This window comes from Dunckerocampus dactyliophorus, chromosome 6, assembly GCF_027744805.1.
Source record: "Dunckerocampus dactyliophorus isolate RoL2022-P2 chromosome 6, RoL_Ddac_1.1, whole genome shotgun sequence".
Lineage (NCBI taxonomy): Eukaryota > Metazoa > Chordata > Actinopteri > Syngnathiformes > Syngnathidae > Dunckerocampus > Dunckerocampus dactyliophorus.
In genome coordinates, this window is record NC_072824.1 from 2,187,480 (window position 1) to 2,205,642 (window position 18,163).

General features: G+C 43.9%; 2 protein-coding genes across 4 annotated transcripts; one reads left to right on the top strand and one right to left on the bottom strand.

Annotated features, from left to right (window-relative positions):
* Positions 1–537: 537 nt before the first annotated feature.
* LOC129182720 (zinc finger BED domain-containing protein 4-like) lies at positions 538–5,324 on the bottom strand. 3 transcript variants are annotated; one of them, XM_054779165.1, is made up of 9 exons: positions 4,908–5,324; positions 3,094–3,141; positions 2,672–2,804; positions 2,414–2,505; positions 2,122–2,328; positions 1,910–2,023; positions 1,561–1,818; positions 847–1,471; positions 538–745 (listed from the first exon to the last, which is right to left on the bottom strand). In XM_054779165.1, exons 2-8 carry the CDS (start codon positions 3,130–3,132, stop codon positions 884–886), a joined length of 1,431 nt encoding a protein of 476 aa, XP_054635140.1. In that variant the 5' UTR covers positions 3,133–3,141; positions 4,908–5,324; the 3' UTR covers positions 538–745; positions 847–883. The 3 variants fall into 3 exon arrangements, with proteins under 3 accessions (XP_054635140.1, XP_054635141.1, XP_054635142.1); XM_054779167.1 differs by lacking the exon at positions 538–745 and having other exon boundaries at positions 898–1,095; positions 1,274–1,471; XM_054779166.1 differs by lacking the exon at positions 3,094–3,141.
* med28 (mediator complex subunit 28) lies at positions 4,883–7,149 on the top strand. The gene is made up of 4 exons (XM_054779169.1): positions 4,883–5,083; positions 5,901–5,967; positions 6,055–6,167; positions 6,245–7,149. The coding sequence occupies exons 1-4, from the start codon at positions 4,925–4,927 to the stop codon at positions 6,446–6,448; spliced, it is 543 nt and encodes a 180-aa protein (XP_054635144.1). The 5' UTR covers positions 4,883–4,924; the 3' UTR covers positions 6,449–7,149.
* The last annotated feature ends 11,014 nt before the right edge of the window (positions 7,150–18,163 follow it).

Here is an 18,163-nt window from a genome sequence, read left to right on the forward strand (position 1 = left end):
GGAAGCCGGAGTACCCAGAGAAAACCCACGCGCACACGGGTAGAACATGCAAACTCCACACAGAAATGCCCAGCGGAGAATCGAAACCAGGTCTTCCCGATCTCCAGACTGTTCCTGTGTTGGCCAACGTGCTAACCACTAGAACACCGTGCGGCCTAAAATTAACGTAATTCACGAAATAAACTAGATGATTGCAATGTCTGAAGACTAGGGATGGGCAGCTGAAGCCTCATGAAGCTTCCACAGGGTTCATCTGATTGTGCCGGAAAATGAACCAACGTTTTGGGGCTTTGAACCGCACAGAACAGTGACATCTGGTGGTGCACTGCAAGTATATCATGTCATCTACTTCAACTAGCTTTCTTGTTTTTGTACACAATAAAAAGCGTAAAACCAAACAAATTGTGATTGATTTATGTGGGAAGTGCTTGTGTTACTTTATGAAAATAAACAAAGTGACAAGGGATTGTGCTTGTGAAACAGGGCTAAAATGACTGCATGGGATATATTTCAAAGATTTTTATTTAAAAACAGGACTTTTTCAACTGTGGCTGGTTTCAGCCTGTTCCGTCTTTGGCTGACGACTTCACCAGCCTTGGAAAAAATCCTCTCACATGGCACAGAGGAGGCTGGTGTGCATAAAAATTTTACTGCCAGCTTGTAAAGGTGTGGGAAAAGTACTTTGTGGGTGATCCAGTACTTGAGTGGGTCCTCTGCTCTGGGAATGTGGGATTCCTTTAAGTACCTTGACAATAATTATTAGAATAACAATAACAATAATTATATGTGATTCAGCAGCATATCATGACCGTTCAATGGTGATGCAGATTAGAATGTTTACTGTACCTCTGAACCTCCACTGTCGCACTGGCAGTTGTGTTGGTCACCTGTTGTTGAGCACCAACATGCCTGTCCAGGAGTGCCAAAGACTGTCATCCTCCAGTCGATTTGAAGGGGCTGCTCTTGGTGGTGACTGTGGCTGTGACTGAGCAGGCAGTTCGATATGCATTGTTCCTGCACACTCCCTTATAAGTCTCTCTATGGCCGTTTGGGCACAGACTTGGCTGCAGAACCCCAGCTCCTTGAACCTCGGGTCTAGTAAGGTTGCCATAGAAAGTGCTGTGACCTTCTCCAACATTGCAAACTTTTCAATTAAATTATTTTTTAAATTGGTGGCCAGTTTCATACCCAGTGGGTGGGTGATATGGCCACATCTGCTCGAGATATAATGTTTTAGCATTTTAACTAGTGGTATGACTTTCGAGGCAGACACCTGTTTTTCCTCAGAAAGCTCCACTGTGGCCTGGTGAAATGGCTTCAGGACATCCAGGCACTGGTGCATCGCCTGGTAGTCCTCTGAGGTGAATGGGGTAAGGTCTGAAGAGAGGCTGGCCAGAGCTGCACCCATTGGCTCTCTTTCATTAAACAGCCTTTCCAACACGGCAAAAGTACTGTTCCACCTTGTGTCCACCTAAGATACGATAACAAGCAAGTTTTATAAAGAGAATATCACAATTACAGTAACTACAAGAAGACTAACAATGTTCAAACAGTAATCACCTCCTGAATCAATTTATGTTCTGGCCTGGCCAGCTGTCGCTGCATCTCAGAGAGCTTTTGTTTGGCTGCGGTGCTGGACTTAAAATGCCCAACAATCTTGCGCCCCCGACTCCGGATGTCCTCTAGTTCTGGGGTTTGGGCAAGGGACCGCTTTACCACCAAATTCAGCATGTGTGCAAAACACATTATGTGCCGAAGATGTAGTAAATTGGCACATGCAATCATATTGGGAGCACAGTCTGTGACCAGGCCTGTCACCTGTAGCAAAGATTACACGTGCACAAATCACATATAGCAATTAGCAGTAGACAATATTGCAGGATAATCTTGTCCTTGACTGGTCTCTCACCTTCCACTTAATTCCCCACTCTTCCATGAGGACATCTTTGGCCTCAGCCAAGTGAGCTGCAGTGTGGGTTTGGGGAAACTTTTGAACCCCCAAAACCACTGTGGAAAGCTGCACCTACAATGTGCAAAATCAGAGTGAGGCACGAGAACCATAGCAATACACAAAGTAGTTCAGAGAAAGGAAGTACATACTACAGTATGACGGATACTTACCTCCTCAGTGATAAAGTGGCACGTTACAGCCAAGTAGGCGTCCATATGAATGGAAGTCCACATGTCTGCTGTCAGGCTAACAGCAGAGGCCTTGCTCACAAGAGCCATAGCCTTCTCCTTGGTAGCCTTGTATTTGTCATCCACCTTTTTTCCCAAGGCCTTCCTATTCGGGATAATGTAGGTGGGGTCCAAAAGGTTGACAAAGGCCTAAGGGTGACATTAAATGAAATACAGCACATTAGGTAAACATGTATTGATACCCAAAATGGGAGAGACCCATGAACCACCATACCTTGAAACCTTTATCTTCCACGATGGAAAATGGTTGCATATCAACAACAATCATGTCCACCAATGCAGCATCAAGTTGTTGCTTCCTTGACACTGAAAAAAAAAAATTAGCATGTCAAGAAAATCCATACAGAGGAAATTTGTAATATGTGGGATTCAAACCCATAACCTTTGGATCTAAAGCCACTATGCTAACCATTGAGCTATAAGCTATGTCACCATTTGCACCCACCATCCACATCATATCAGAAATAATTACCGGCAGGAGGAGGATTGAAAGTTTGGTTTGACATCTGAGGTGTTCCAACATGATGGATGGACCGGAGGTGCCGCATCATGGAGGAGGTGTTGTCATGATATGCCAACTCTTGTGGGCAAATCAAACACCGCACCTTCAACAGAAAGAAAACAAATAAATACTTACTTTTTAAAATGAAATACAAACCTACTTCTAGTTAAAAACATCATCAATAGCTAAGCTATAGCTATAGCTTTACTATAGCTAACTATAGTAAACTTGATTTGGTTTCAAGAATTCAGAGACACTTTGCACTCTCTCTTAGCATTCATACACATAAAAATAATAATTATTATATTATTATTATATTATAAAATGAATTTACAGTTGAAAACAAAAAACAGTCAAATATATTTCATCACACACTATAAGTATACTATTACCTTATTAGGAGAAACCAAGGTGAAGTGATCCCAAGCCATAGAACGTTTCTTACCGGAAGCCGTGGTAAAGAAAGAGCAATGAACTCACTCGAATCCAAAGGGCAACAGACAGGGCAAAAGAACTAGTGTTCGGGAATCGTCGTTTTGGATTCATTTTTCTTTTAAAGAGAAGAGCGCGCCAAAGTGTTCAAACAGGTGAGCGAGTTCCGGTGATGTCAGAACCGTGGTTTGGCCAAACAATGCATTCGGCGCTTCAGACGTCATCAGTCACGTGACAGTGAAATTTGACACAAGCCCCGGAACATTGCGCCGAACCACTCTGCTTCACAAAGGTAAAACAAGCGCCGAAGCGTCTGTGTTAAACCGCCCATCCCTACTGAAGACATTGCGTGTGAATTCCCAAATGTAATGAGGTGGTGGAAAAAATAAAATAAGCAAAAAAAAAAGGAATAATAAAAGGGAAATAAATACAATAAAAATGGCTAAAAATGCTACAATGCTAGTTTTAGCATGCTAGCAATGCTAACACGCTAACGTTAGCACACTACCACTTAGCATGAACTTCATGCATGACATGACAGCACCCTAAACGATAACCACATGCTGGAGGTTTCACCTTTAACAGTAAAAGACGAGGAAAAATGAATTGGCTCCCAACGCCGCAAGTCGGCTCTTGTAGCTTATTTCAAAGATCCGGCTCTAAGAGATGATTTATTCGCGATTGACCCATCACTCGTGCAGCAAAAGGTCTGTGAAATTTTTTTAAATGGTCACGCTTTATTTCCGAATGAGCTGAACGATTTGATGCTTGAATGGTGTGAATCGGTTGAATAATGAAGTAGGAGTTAAGTGCCGAAAAGTGGAGGAGAACCATGTGTTAATAGAAAAATGTCCAAAAAAATCATACTCTGTCAATATTAACATGCTAACACCTGACACAACAGCATGTCTATATAGGATTTTGCTCACAAAAACATCTAAAATGCTACTATGCTAATGTTAACACTAGCATGCTAAACCTAGCACGATAGCACTAAGTGTCTGCCAATGTTAAAAATTATTAAAATGGCTAAAAATGCTACAATACTAATGTTAACATGATAACAATTTTAACATGCTAACATTAGCATGCTACCACTTAACAGTGTTTCTTTAAGTCTGCACTTATAAAAAGAGGGAAAAGGCTATTAAGCTAACATTAGCATGCTAACATGCTAACCTTAGCATGCAACACCTAACATGGTAGAGCTAAATGTCTTTGTATTTTAATTCTCTTAAAAATGGCAAAAAATGCTACTATGCTAATGTTAGCGTGGTAGCAATGCTAACTGCTAGCATGCTACTTCCGTAACCCCTAAACCGAACCACCAAATGGTGGAGGTTCTTGCCTTTAACAGTAAAAAAAGACGAGGAAAAAACTAATCAAACTAACGAGCTGGCTCTTGTCTTTTATGTCAAAGGACCTGCTCATTGATTATGGAAAGGACGAGCTGGGGAATTGTGGAAAATTTGGAACTTTTTAAAAAAAAACTAATGGTAGCATACTATTCCCGAATGAGCTGAACCATTTTATGCTTGAATGGTGTGAATCTGATGAAAAATCTAGGAGGAGTTAGGCGCCAAAAAACGGCGGAGAATATTAATGGTGTGAATGCGTATCGCATTCTTTAATAACAAAGAAGAAATGGCGGAGAATCTTATAAGTGTGGAGGAGCATTCACGCAATGAGTTACCGCTATTTTTGGCATCCCGAGTATGCATAATCACTTCACTTTGCGCATGCGCAGAGACTAGCCAGGAAGTTTGGAGCTCACCTCCTGGCGGTCCAGCAATGGCGTCGTCTATGAACGGGATGTTCCCAGGTCAACAACCGCCAACTGCACATCCCGTCGCCGGTGCGGGTGGACCGGGCCAAACCGGATTCCCCGGTACGACGAACCGGAGCCAGGGAAGCAACACGCTGGTGGATGAACTGGAGGCGTCGTTCGAGGTGGGCTGCAAATAGGCTAGCTTGCTTTAGCCGCTAGTGCTAGCTGTTGTTAGCATGTCTGCCTTCCGGTGACGGTGAACGTCTCTATACTCATACGGACATTATGGTTACATGGCATTTATACGACGGAATAGCATGGGTTAGCATCATCTCACTTCCGTCTTCCTTACCCGCCCCACACGCAAGACCCTCTTTTCATTGCTGCCACCGGCTTTGCCGGTAAAATAAAGTTATTACTTATTCTAGTAAATCTACGAGTTTATTCTCGTAAATTTACAACTTTATTCTCGTAATATTACATGTTTTGTAATTTTAAGACTTTATGCTCAAAATCTCAGATTATTTTAATACTCCGTTGTAACATGCATTGCTTGGGACAGCTATAAAAACGGGGTCAGAGGTAATATTACGATTTTTTTTTAAATAACGAGTTTTATTCTCGAAATCTCAGATTTTTTTTTCAATGTGGCCCTAATACTACGTCGTACATTTACTTTGTACATATTTATTACGCATTAGTTAAGTTATTTTTTTTGTATAGGAACTTCCCTACAGCGATCCAGTCCCCAACTCTTGCCTCCCAGTAGCTTTGCTTTCAGGTGCAAATCAAACTGTGGGAAATAAGCCTTTCCGGTGTCCTCCTTTGTATTTTATGTAAATTGTTTAATTGTCATGATGCAGTAGTATTATATTATTGCATGCATGACTCTGTCAATCAAAACTGGCCATCATTTTGAAGTTATATTGCATCTCATTTAATAGCGTAGGTGTACCTATTGATAAAGATTACGTCTTTTTCCATGCATTAATTTTTCAGGCATGTTTTGCATCATTGGTAAGCCAAGACTATGTCAACGGCACCGACCAGGAGGAGATCCGAACCGGTCCGTGAGCACCTCTGTTTGATTTTGTTCGACGACTCTCGCGTCCTCGCGTTTAGCATTATAAGGATTTGTGGTTGTGGCTTACAGGTGTGGACCAGTGCATCCAAAAGTTCCTGGATGTGGCCCGGCAAACAGAGTGCTTCTTCCTGCAGAAAAGGCTTCAATTATCTGTGCAGAAACCCGAGCAGGTGGTCAAAGAGGTACCTGCAACGTGGCCACCAGTCATCATGCAGCTCATTTGTTCACGTAATGAAAAGCATCATCTTTCTCTCTCCAGGATGTGTCGGAGCTGCGCAACGAGCTACAGAGGAAGGAGATGCTGGTCCAGAAGCACCTGTCCAAGCTGCACCACTGGCAACAAGTGCTGGAAGACGTGAGCGGACAGCATCGCAAGCCCGCAGACCTCCCGCCTCCCGGACCGCTGGCCTACCTGGAGCAGGCGTCGGCTAGTTTGCCTCCTGCCCCTTTAAAGCCAAACTAACTCAGCAGAGGGAGCGCTTCACACGAGTTTGCGTGGATATTGAGCAAAGAACATCTACTGACGTGGACATTTGGATTTGGGAGTCTTCTTGCAAGTCAAATGAGTGAATGAATTGAGGAGGACAAGCAAAGACCACCTCCAACATGGACGTTTGCATGGACACTGCAGGCATTGACCTACCACACAGACCAGATGGAGCTATAAAACAAAAACTTAGAGTAAGCGGTAGTTCACACCTGCTTTTCACTGTGCAACACCGCCACCTGCAGCACGGGAGTGGAACCACATCCAGCTGCACATGACAATTTTGCAATCAAACGGCACTCTACTGTATAAAGGAGTATTAAATCCATGCTGACAAGACACAGAAAAAGGTGTAATATTGCATGAATTCTGTGACTTAGTATGATTTCCAATTTCACTGGGATCCTTACACTGCTTTGTACCTGTTTTACTTTTCTTGATTCATGTTCATGGAGTATTTCTTTTATAATAAGACTGTGTTGGCTGTAAAAGCAAGCTAGTGTAGTGTCCTTTCACTGCTCTCTTTGTGTTTTTTGTACACTACATCATTTATTAGATGCTGGCTTTACATAAAGGTTGCAGAGAGCACCGCTAATAGTCATCATTTCTGCTCTTTTGAACGCTGACAGTGTTTTTTCATTTCCTCAATTAAATGAGCGCCTGTTGCCTCAAACGTATTTAGCGACTTGCACCGTGACAGATGTGTTGCGACCACCTTCACGGCAATCATCCTTCAAAACAATTCGGAGATTTTGGGAATAGTCGTAAATTTACGAGAATAAAAGTCTTTGCTCTATTTTCCCTCACACTTATGACACGTAATATTATGACTTTATCTGATTTAAAATCGTAAGTTTACGAGAAAAAAAGTTGTGAATTTACGAGGATAAAAGTTTATGACTTTTATTCTCATAAATTGATGACGATGAATTGAGAAAAAGGATGTAAATTTACAAGAATTAAGTCATTTTAGATGTCATACGTGTGAGAGGGAAAATAGAGCATAGACTTTTATACTTGTGAATTTACGACTTTATTCTCAAAGTCTTTTTAATGCATCCCGACTAAATAAAAATAGTTGTAAATTTACGAGAAAATAAGTTGTACCTAAATGAGAAAAAAGCCATAAATTTACGAGAATAAAAGTCTCTGCTGTATTTTTTTCTCAGTAACTTATTTTCTCGTAAATTTCCAAGAAAAAAAATGATAGTATTTGTCGTAAATTTCCTACATAAATTTACGAGAATAAAGTCGTAATGTGTCATAGGTGTGAGAGGGAAAATAGTATTCTCAAAATATCACATTTTGTTTTTTATGCGGCCCTACTTACGTCCTGTTTACAAGAAAAAATTTGTAAACTTACGAGAAAAAAAGCCATAAATTTAAGAGAATAAAAATCTATGCTAAATTTTTTTCTTGTGAATTTACAAGAAAAAAGTCCTAAATTTCCTATTTTTATTCTCGTATTTCTAGGAAATCTCCAACTTTGACATTTACGAGAAAAAAGTCAAATTTACGAGAATAAAGCCGCAATATTACGTATCATAAGTGCGAGAGGGAAAATTGAGAATAGACTTTTATTCTCGAAATCTCAATTTTTTTTATAATGCGGCCCTACTTACACCCTGTTTAAGGGAAAAAAGTTGTACATTTACTAGAAAGAATGTTGTAAATTTACGAGAAAAAAAATCAATGTATTTTTGTCTCATAAATTTACAACTTTTTTTCTTGTGAATTTGCAAGAAAAAAAGTCATACATTTCCTATTTTTATTCTCATATTTCTAGTAAATTTCCGACTTTTATGAGAAAAAAGTCAAATTTCAGAAAATAAAGTCACCATATTACGTGTCATACGTGTGAGAGGGAAAATCGAGAACTTTTACTAGAGAACTAGACTTTTATTATCGTAAATTTCCGACTTTATTCTCGAAATCTCAGATTTTCTTTTTAATGTGGCCCTACTTACGTCCTGTTTATGAGAAAAAAGTCATAAATTTACAAGTAAATTTGTACATTTGCAAGAGAAGCTGTAAATTTACGAGAATAAAAGTCTATGCTCTATTTTTTTTCTTGGGAATTTGCAACAAAAAAGTCGTAAATTTCAGATTTTTATTCTTGTATTTCTAGTAAATTTTCGACTTTTAAATTTACGAGAAGAAAATATTCGCCACACGGGATCTCCTCCCCGTAGACCCACCACCTGCGGGGGCAAGCATAAGGGTCCGGTGCATTGCGCTTTGGGCGGTGGTCGAGGGCGGGCGCCGAGGCGACCCGGTCTTCGGCGGCCAAATCTGGTTCTTGGGACATGGAATGTCACTTCTCTGGCGGGGAAGGAGCCCGAACTTGTGAGAGAGGTTGAGACATTCTGACTAGATATAGTCTGACTCACCTCGACCCACAGTTTGGGTTCTGGATCCAAACTCCTTGAGAGGGCCTGGACCTTGTTCTACTCTGGAGTTGCTGCAGGGGAGAGGCGGCGAGCTGGTGTGGGCTTATTAATAGCCCCCCGGCTCGGTGCCTCTGTGGTGGAGTCATCCCCAGTGAACGAGAGGGTCATTTCTCTACGCCTCCAGGTTGGGGAAAGGGTCCTGACTGTCGTTTGTGCGTACGCGCCGAACGGCAGTTCAGAGTACCCAGCCTTCCTGGAGTCCATCAGAGGGGTGCTGGAGAGCACCCCAACTGGTGACTCCATCATTTTGCTGGGAGACTTCAACGCCCATGTGGGCAATGACAGTGTGACCTGGAGGGGTGTGATTGGGAGGAACGGCCTCCCCGATCTGAACCCGTGCGGTGTGTTGTTGAGGGACTTCTGTGCAAACCACAGTTTGTCCATCACAAACACCATGTTCGAACATAAGGATGTTCATAAGTGCACATGGCACCAGGACACCCTAGGCCGCAGGTCTATGATCGACTTTGTAGTCGTATCATCAGACCTGCGTCCGCATGTTCTGGACACACGGGTGAAGAGAGGGGCTGAGCTGTCAACTGATCACCACCTGGTGATGAGTTGGATTAGATGGCGGGGGAGGATGCCGGACAGACCCGGGAGACCCAAACGTGTAGTGAGGGTGTGCTGGGAACGTTTGGCAGAGTCTCCTGTTCGTCGAGTCTTCCGGCAGAGCTTCTCCTGCATCCCGGGGGAGGACGAGGATATCGAGTCCGAATGGGCTCTATTCCGTGCCTCCATTGCTGAGGCAGCCAATCAGAGCTGCGGCCGCAAGGTGCTCGGTGCCAGTCGTAGCGGCAAGCCCCAAACCCGATGGTGGACACCAGAGGTCAGGGCTGCCGTCAAGCTGAAGAAGGAGTCCTATCGAGGATGGATGGCTTGTGGGACTCCTGAAGCAGTTGATAGGTACCAGCAGGCCAAGCGGCTCGCGTCTTCGGCGGTGGTCGAGGGAAAAATTTGGGTGTGGGAGGAGTTCGGTGAGGCCATGGAACACGACTTTCGGTCGGCCTCTAAGAGGTTCTGGCAAACCGTCCGGCACCTCAGAAAGGGGAAGCAGTGCCCAGTGCACACTGTTTACAGTGGGGACGGGGGTCTGCTGACCTCGACTGAGGATATAGTTGGGCGGTGGAAAGAATACTTTGAGGCCCTTCTCAATCCCACTGACATACCTTCCATAGAGGAAGCAGAGGCTGAGGACATGAACGCGGACAGTTCCATCACCGTGGCTGAGGTATCAGGGGTAGTCAAAACGGCAAAGCTCCGGGGGTGGACGAGTTTCGCCCTGAATTCCTCAAGCCTCTGGATGTTGAGGGACTGTCTTGGCTGACACGTCTCTTCAACATTGCGTGGAAGTCAGGAACAGTACCTCTGGATTGGCAGACTAGGGTGGTGGTCCCCCTTTTCAAGAAGGGTGACCGGAGGGTGTGTTCCAACTATAAGGGGATTACACTCCTCAGCCTCCCTGGGAAAGTCTATTCCAGGGTGCTGGAGAGAAGGGTACGACCGTTAATCGAACCTCGGCTACAGGAGGTGCAATGTGGTTTTCGTCCTGGTCGCGGATCACTGGACCAGCTAGACCATTGCAAGGGTACTGGAGGGTACTTGGGAGTTTGCCCAACCGGTCTACATGTGCTTTGTGGACCTGGAAAAGGCATTCGACTGTGTCCCTCGCGGTGTCCTGTGCTCCGGGAGAATGGGATTGGTGGCGCGCTACTACGTGCCATTCAGTCCTTGTACAACCGGAGCAGGAGCCTGGTTCGCATTGCCAGCATTAAGTCAAGCCTGTTTCCGGTGAACGTTGGCCTCCGCCAAGGCTGATCTTTGTCACCGATTCTGTTCAGAATTTTCATGGACAGAATTTCTAGGCGCAGCCAAGGTGTCGAGGGAGTCCAGTTCGGGGGCCTTAGGATCTCATCTCTGCTATTTGCGGACAATGTGGTCCTGATGGCCTCATCAGGCTGTGACCTTCAGCGTTTACTGGGACAGTTTGCATCTGAGTGTGAAGCTTCTGGGATGAGACTCAGTACCTCCAAATCTGAGGCCATGATCCTCAGTCGGAAAAGGGTAGATTGCTCCCTCCGGGTTGGGAATGAGGTCCTGCCCCAGGTGGAGGAGTTCAAGTATCTCAGGGTCTTGTTCATGATTGAGGGAAGGTTGGAGTGTGAGGTCGACAGGCGGATCGGCGCAGCGTCTGCAGTAATGCGGTCGCTGTACCGGACTGTCATGGTGAAGAGAGAGCTGAGCCGGAAGGCAAAGCTCTCAATTTACCGTTCGATCTATGTTCCCACCCTCACCTATGGTCACAAGCTTTGGGTCGTGACCGAAAGAACGAGATTGCGGTTACAAGCGGCTGAAATGAGTTTTCTTCGCAGGGTAGCGAGACTCACCCTAAGAGACAGGGTGAGGAGCTCTGTTATCCGGGAGGAGCTCAGAGTAGAGCCGCTGCTCCTTCACATTGAGAGGAGCCAGCTCAGGTGGCTCGGGCATCTAGTCTGGATGCCTCGCGGACGCCTCCCTGGTGAGGTGTTTCGGGCATGCCCAGCCGGGAGAAGGCCCCGGGGAAGACCTGGGACACGCTGGAAGGATTATGGCTCACAGCTGGCCTGGGAACGCCTTGGTGTCCTCCCGGTGGAGCTGGAGGAGGTGGTCGGGGACCGGGAAGTCTGGGCTTCCCTACTAAGAGTGCTGCCCCCTTACCCGGGACCCGGACAAGCGGAAGAAAATGGAATGTTTGTGACAGACTTGCTCTGTGCTCTTATTTTCTTCCATAATACAGACCCTTTCCAAAAAATTAGAATGTCATGGAAAAGTTGTTTAATTTCCATAATTCCATTCAAAAAGTGAAACTTTCATAGATTGTAGATTCAGGGCCCACATTTTAAATGATTTCAAGTGTTTATTTGTTTATTTTTACGTAATTTGGGCTTCCAGCTCATAAAACCCACGAAAACAGGAATTCAAAAAATTTGAATACGCCCAAAAAGGACCTGCTGGAGATAGACCGCTTCACCATCTGTGGCAATCGCATCGACTGAACGCCACCAGGACCTGGGAACCGGGGTGGAGGCGGTCGCTGACCGGGAAGCGCGCCACGGATCGGGGTTCCATGCGCACAGCTGAGCCAATCAGTATTTATTAATTTATTGCTGACAGAAGCCAGCCGGGGCATTAAGCTGCTCCTATAGGACGTCCCGACCGGGCAGGAGGACCACCACAAGTCCACCCGGCTCACGGGACCGCCCCTCGGCTGCGCGACCCGCCACCAAGGGTGCGAGAGTGGCGTGTAGCCTAAAGCATCTCGTACAGAGTGCTGTCATGTTACAGCTGCGCTGGGTTTGCGAAAGCACAATCCACCGAAAATTCTTTCATTTTGAATGGTTTCTTTTAGCGAAAAGTCAGTGTTTTTATTGAGCATGGCAGCTGAAAGACTGACGTGGCTGTTGTGTTCTATCCAACACAGGAAGTGTAGCCGCACACCTTTCTAGATCAAATCACGCAGGGTATTCTTCTTTCACTTTAACTTGGCAAATGACTGCAATGGCTCCTTTTTTGCACTCTTTCGTTTTCACCTGCGAACCGTCGAACCGTAAACTCAGTAAAGTCGTGTTTGCAGGGCAAATCTTTCATATCATTCAAATAGGAAGTGTTTTGCACAGTTAGTTTTTCTCCATGGTTATTTGTCATGCGTGAATATTGGGCTTCCTTTACAGCAGGGGTGTCCAAAGTAAGACCCAATTTTTCATTTGTATTTTTATTGATCTGCACCATATTGTAAGAACGAAATGAAACACGGCCTGCTTTAGAAGGGAAGAATGCAAAGACAACGCCAAGCTACTAGAAAAACACCGGCACTGTTTTTACCAAACATCGAGAAGCCACCGCCCTCCGTTTGCATTCCATTTTTATGAGGTGAACAATTATGGACACCCCTCTTCGAGAGCACAGTAGACCCCCGCCACTGGAGATGGTTACGGGCCAAGACCGAAACATGCCTATTTTTGATTGCAATCCAAGGGTAGGCAACCTGCGGCCCCGGATCCGCATGTAGCTCTTCAGCCTCCTTTTTGTGGCTCATGACAAAAGAAAACCAAAAAGTGATTTATTTGTGGAATTATTGTCTACATACTACTTTATATCTTGGAGGTCACACTGAAACTTGAACTCATTCAATCCCAGCCCTTTTTCAAAAGACAACCCCTTCAGTTTGCTGGCCATTTTAGACCATTTTGACTGATCTTTCAACACAGAGTATTGTGTTCTATGGTTATGCAAACATGGAACCTAGCAAAAGAAACATTACACTCCCCTCTTTCATCAGAAAACAAAGTTAGTTTCTACCTTTTTGCCTTCTGTAGTAATCAGCAGTAGAACATAGGCAAGTTTCAGGAAAATATCAGTTCCCTACTAAAAAGGGAGAAAACCAGGTTTTTGTAAAAAGATACCTTTCACTTTGACACAAATATTAAAAAACTATAAAACATATAATATAACCATGAACTATTTACAGTTTTCACATTTGGAACTGAACTGTGTGTGTGTGTGTGTGTGCACGTGTGTGCGCGCAAGTGCATGCGTTAAAAATTTCCCTACAATGCGTAACCTTCTGCGCGCGACACTCCTCCACTTCCTCCGTCCTGTCGTGTGTGTTTTTTTTCATTCAAATTCACACGACGGGCTCTTATTGAATCCTCTTCTGCCACCTTGTGGCAGGTTTTATGGCTTCAAACGTAACATCCATTAGTGTGCAATTGCGTCGTCGCCTCTTTTTGCCTCTCGCGCAAAAACTCCATAAAAGACATTGGGCGTTTGGGATTATAAATGCCTCTCACACGTATTGGGAGGCATTTTACACTTGCAGTTCTCCACATGAAGAAAGAGTTGCAGGCGTACAGGAGACAGGACAGTCCAGCGGAACCTCGGTTCATTGTTTTTCCATACCACTCGTCTGTAGCTCTGATAACCGATCATTTGAAAGAATGATCAGCCAATGAGGCGAAATTACCCGTACTGTGCGGGTGAGCAAATCAAGCGCTCCTTTTTTGACGTTAACGGCCTGCCGCAACTTCCCCTGAGCTCACTCGGAAATGAACTTTCGCTTTCCGAGGAAGACATTTTGTACCAAAAACCCCATCGAGCACATCAAAAAAACCTCATCAGTCAGCGCCGCCGCGTTTGAAAAGTCCAAAAGGTTTGCCAGAGACCTCCGTGGCGTCCCACCGGCTGCTCGGAGCAGCGCACCTTCTTGGGCCACGCCAGGTGCATCCGATATCTCCCGTTTTCATCATGAATTACTTCCAAAAGGCGCGATGAAAGCCATAATGTGGGGAAACCAAGGCAATTTTTCCCGTAGGAAATCATTTTAATCCAATGAATCCGCTCCAGACACCCCCAAATTTAGAGCAAAAAATACATTTTACAGGAAATAATTTTAGTTTTACATGTGAAATAATAACAAATGAGGAACAGATGGAACTCAGTGTTGATGCGGGCTTCCCGTGTATCCTGGTGAGATTGAATTCCATAGCGTTGCTCCCCTTCTGCATCAAATTGCTGCCACTCGCAGCGTGCTTTGGCCCCATGGCGGGTTATTTAGCAGCCACTCTCAAACTCGAAAAGCACTCGGAGAGCGCAGACCTCCACCAAGCGCCATAGTTGCCCCCCATATTTGATTTACAGCATAAATATTAGTCCTACATTTATTTGATCTACGTATTTAGAATCCTTCACCATGAAAACATACCATGGAAGGGTTTGAATGACTTAAAGAATGCCAACAATGCTAACATGCTAATATCTAGTATAATGGCGCTAATTGTTTGTATAAGTGCCTACCTCTGAAAATGCTACAAATGTTAGTGTAATTATGTTCGCATGCTAACATGCTAGCATGACAGCGCCAAGTGTCTGCTTAAGTTAATATTCATGAAAATCGCAAAGAATGCTAGTATGCTCATGCTTAGCGCGCTAGCAATGCTAACATGCTAAAGTTAGCATGGTATCACCTAGCATAATAGTGTCTACTTATGAAAATGGCTAAAAATGCTACCATGCTGAAGTTAGCATGCTAACAGCTAGCATGATAGTACAAAGTGTGCATACAAGTGTCTACCCCTGAAAATGGTTAAAAATGCTACTATGCTATTAGCATGCTAGCAATGCTAACATGCTAAGACCTAGCATGATAGTGCTCGTATGTGTCTACCCATGAAAAAAAAATGCTACTATGCTAACATTAGCATGCTACCAATGCTAACACCTAGCATGATAGTACAATGTATCGGGAAGGCTAAATGTCCTAAAAAGTGCTCTGACCATTTTTTTGTGGGGTTATATGCACAAATCCCAGAGAAAGAATCCTTTACAAAAAAATTCCTGGATCCAGACGGTGATCCGGACCACCCCCAAAATGTAATCAGTTCTTCCATATCCCGTTTCCAACATTTTTGCGTGAATTTTGGAGGAAAAGCGAATGGTATGAATATTGGGGGGGGGGTATGAAACCTGAGGTTTGACTGTATCGTACTTGCAAAACGTGGAGCTAGGCAACATGTCTTCCTGCTGGAAAATGTTGAATGAATTGACTTGAGAGACAGCGTCCTCTGCTGGACTCATTGCTGCAGCACACCTTTTTGTTTTGTATGCCATTTACCATGAAAAGACAAAGTAGTTCCAATTTAAATGAGTTCAAATAATAATGTGGGGGAGGGAATGCCATGCTGTGAGTATGCGAGGATCTACTGGACTTCCTGTCTCCTCAAAGTTGGACCTTGTTTTCATGGTTGGGTGGTTGTTGTTTTCTGTGGACGTGATTCCACTGCCAAGACGTCCTTTGTCCACTTTAAGCTTGAAATGGCAGGATGACATCATTGCATGTTTTATACGGAGATCATCTTCCAATGAATACAGTCGCCCCTCGTTTATGGCGGTTGCTTGGGTCCAGACATGCCAGCGATAAGTGAATTTAAGCCAAGTAGGATTCAAAATTGCAATATTTTTGACATGGAAGTGGAGGATGCTGGTACAGACCCTTTCCAAAAAATTAGAATGTCATGGAAAAGTTGTTTAATTTCCATAATTCCATTCAAAAAGTTAAACTTTCATAGATTATAGATTCAGGGCCCACAATTTAAACAATTTCAAGTATTTATTTATTTATTTTTACGTAATTTGGGCTTCCAGCTCATAAAACCCACAAAAACAGGAATTCAAAAAATTAGAATACTGTGAAGAAATCACCATTTACTTCTCAGTTTTTGCAGGAAAAAAAGAAAGAAATTAGGATCACATCAAATCAATCAAAATATGGTACTTTCAAAACGATATGTCAATCTTCAATACTTGGTTGGGAATCCCTTTGCCTTAATCACTGCCTCGATGCCACGTGGCATTGAAGCAATCAGCCTGTGGCATTGCCTGGGAGTTATGGAAGCCCAGATTTCCTTGATGCTTGCTGTCAGCTCTTTTTTGTTGTTGGGTCTGGTGCCCCTCATGTTCCTCTCGAGAATACCCCATAGATTCTCAATGGGGTTTAGGTCCGGTGAGTTGGCTGGCCAGTCAAGCACTGTGATGGCATGGGCATCAAACCAGGTTTTGGTGCTTCTGGCGGTATGGGCAGGGGCCAGGTCCTGCTGGAAGATGAAATCTGCATCTCCATACAGATCCTCAGCAGAAGGAATCATGAAGTCCTCTAAAACATTCTGGTAGACTGTTGCGGTGACCTTGGATTTAAGAAAGCAGAGTTTACCAACACCTGCACCGGACATTGCACCCCAAGTCATGACGGACTGTGGATATTTCACACTGGACCTCAGGCAGCTTGGGTTCTGTTCCTCACCCGTCTTCCTCCAAACCCTTGGAACGTGATTCCCAAATGAAAGGCAAACTTTACTTTCATCAGGAAAGAGGACCTTGGACCACTGGCCAACAGTCCAGTCCTTCTTCTCCTTGGCCCAGTGGAGACGCTTCCTACGTTGGCTCAGGTTCAGAAGTGGCTTGACCCGAGGAACCCGACAGTGGTAGCCCATCTCCCGGATGCGTCTGAATGTGGTGGTTTTTGAAGCTGTGACTCCCGCCTCATTCCACTCTTTCTGGATCTCTGCCAGATTCTTGAATCTTCCCTGTTTGATAATCCGCTGAAGCCCACGGTCATCTCTTTTGCTGGTGCATCTTCTCCAGCCACATTTTGCCCTTCCTCTAGACTTTCCATTGATATGCTTGGACACAGCACTCTGTGAACAACCAGCCTCCTTAGCTATGAACTTTTGTGGCTTACCCATCCTATGGAGGGTATCAATGATGGTCTTCTGGCCAGTTGTCATGTCTGCAGTCTTCCCCATATTGAACCCAACTGAGACAATTGAACCAAACTGAAGCAATTTAATGACACCTGGGGAAGCCTGTGCAGGTGATTTGAGTTTAGGAGATGATTAGTGTGTGACACTCAGTTTAAAACATTCATGCCCTGCAAAATGTGGGCTGATTTCTTCACAGTATTCTAATTTTTTGAATTCCTGTTTTCGTGGGTTTAATGAGCTGGAAGCCCAAATAATGTAAAAATAAACAAATAAATACTTGAAATGGTTTAAATTGTGGGCCCTGAATCTATAATCTATGAAAGTTTAACTTTTTGAATGGAATTATGGAAATTAAACAACTTTTCCATGACATTCTAATTTTTTGGAAAGGGTCTATATATGTGATAGACTTGCTCTGTGCTCTATTCTCTTCCATAATGTTTGTGACACTATTAACGACATCCAGTATGACTTCATGGAGGCTACTGTAATCAGATTTAATTTCTGTTTCCAGAATCAATATATCCTTTCCTTATAGTTGTATATGAAGTAAAAGGTTTCTTTGCTATTGAATGCAGATTCTCAATTGCTCCAATTATAGTAATCTCTGGTGTCTTGCAAAAATCGTCAAATTATGAAATTGGTTTTCTATCCAAGACTTTATCCAAATTTTGTGTCTCTGGTGTCATGCAAAAATCATAAAATTTTGGCATTGGTGAGCAAACTTTGTCAAATTTGGCATTGGTTTATCCAAGATTTTATCCAATTCTTGTGATATCCTCTTGAAAATATCTTTGAGTATTGGAGTTGTTTTGTTATCCGAGTCCTCTTCAAATCCTGGAGTTGTTTTTTTTTTACCAGGAAATCCAGAGCCAGTATCATTTAGCTTTGTGTTTGGCATTGTTGCTAGGCGACCTCTTTGAACTTCAGCAGTTCACTAGTTAGCT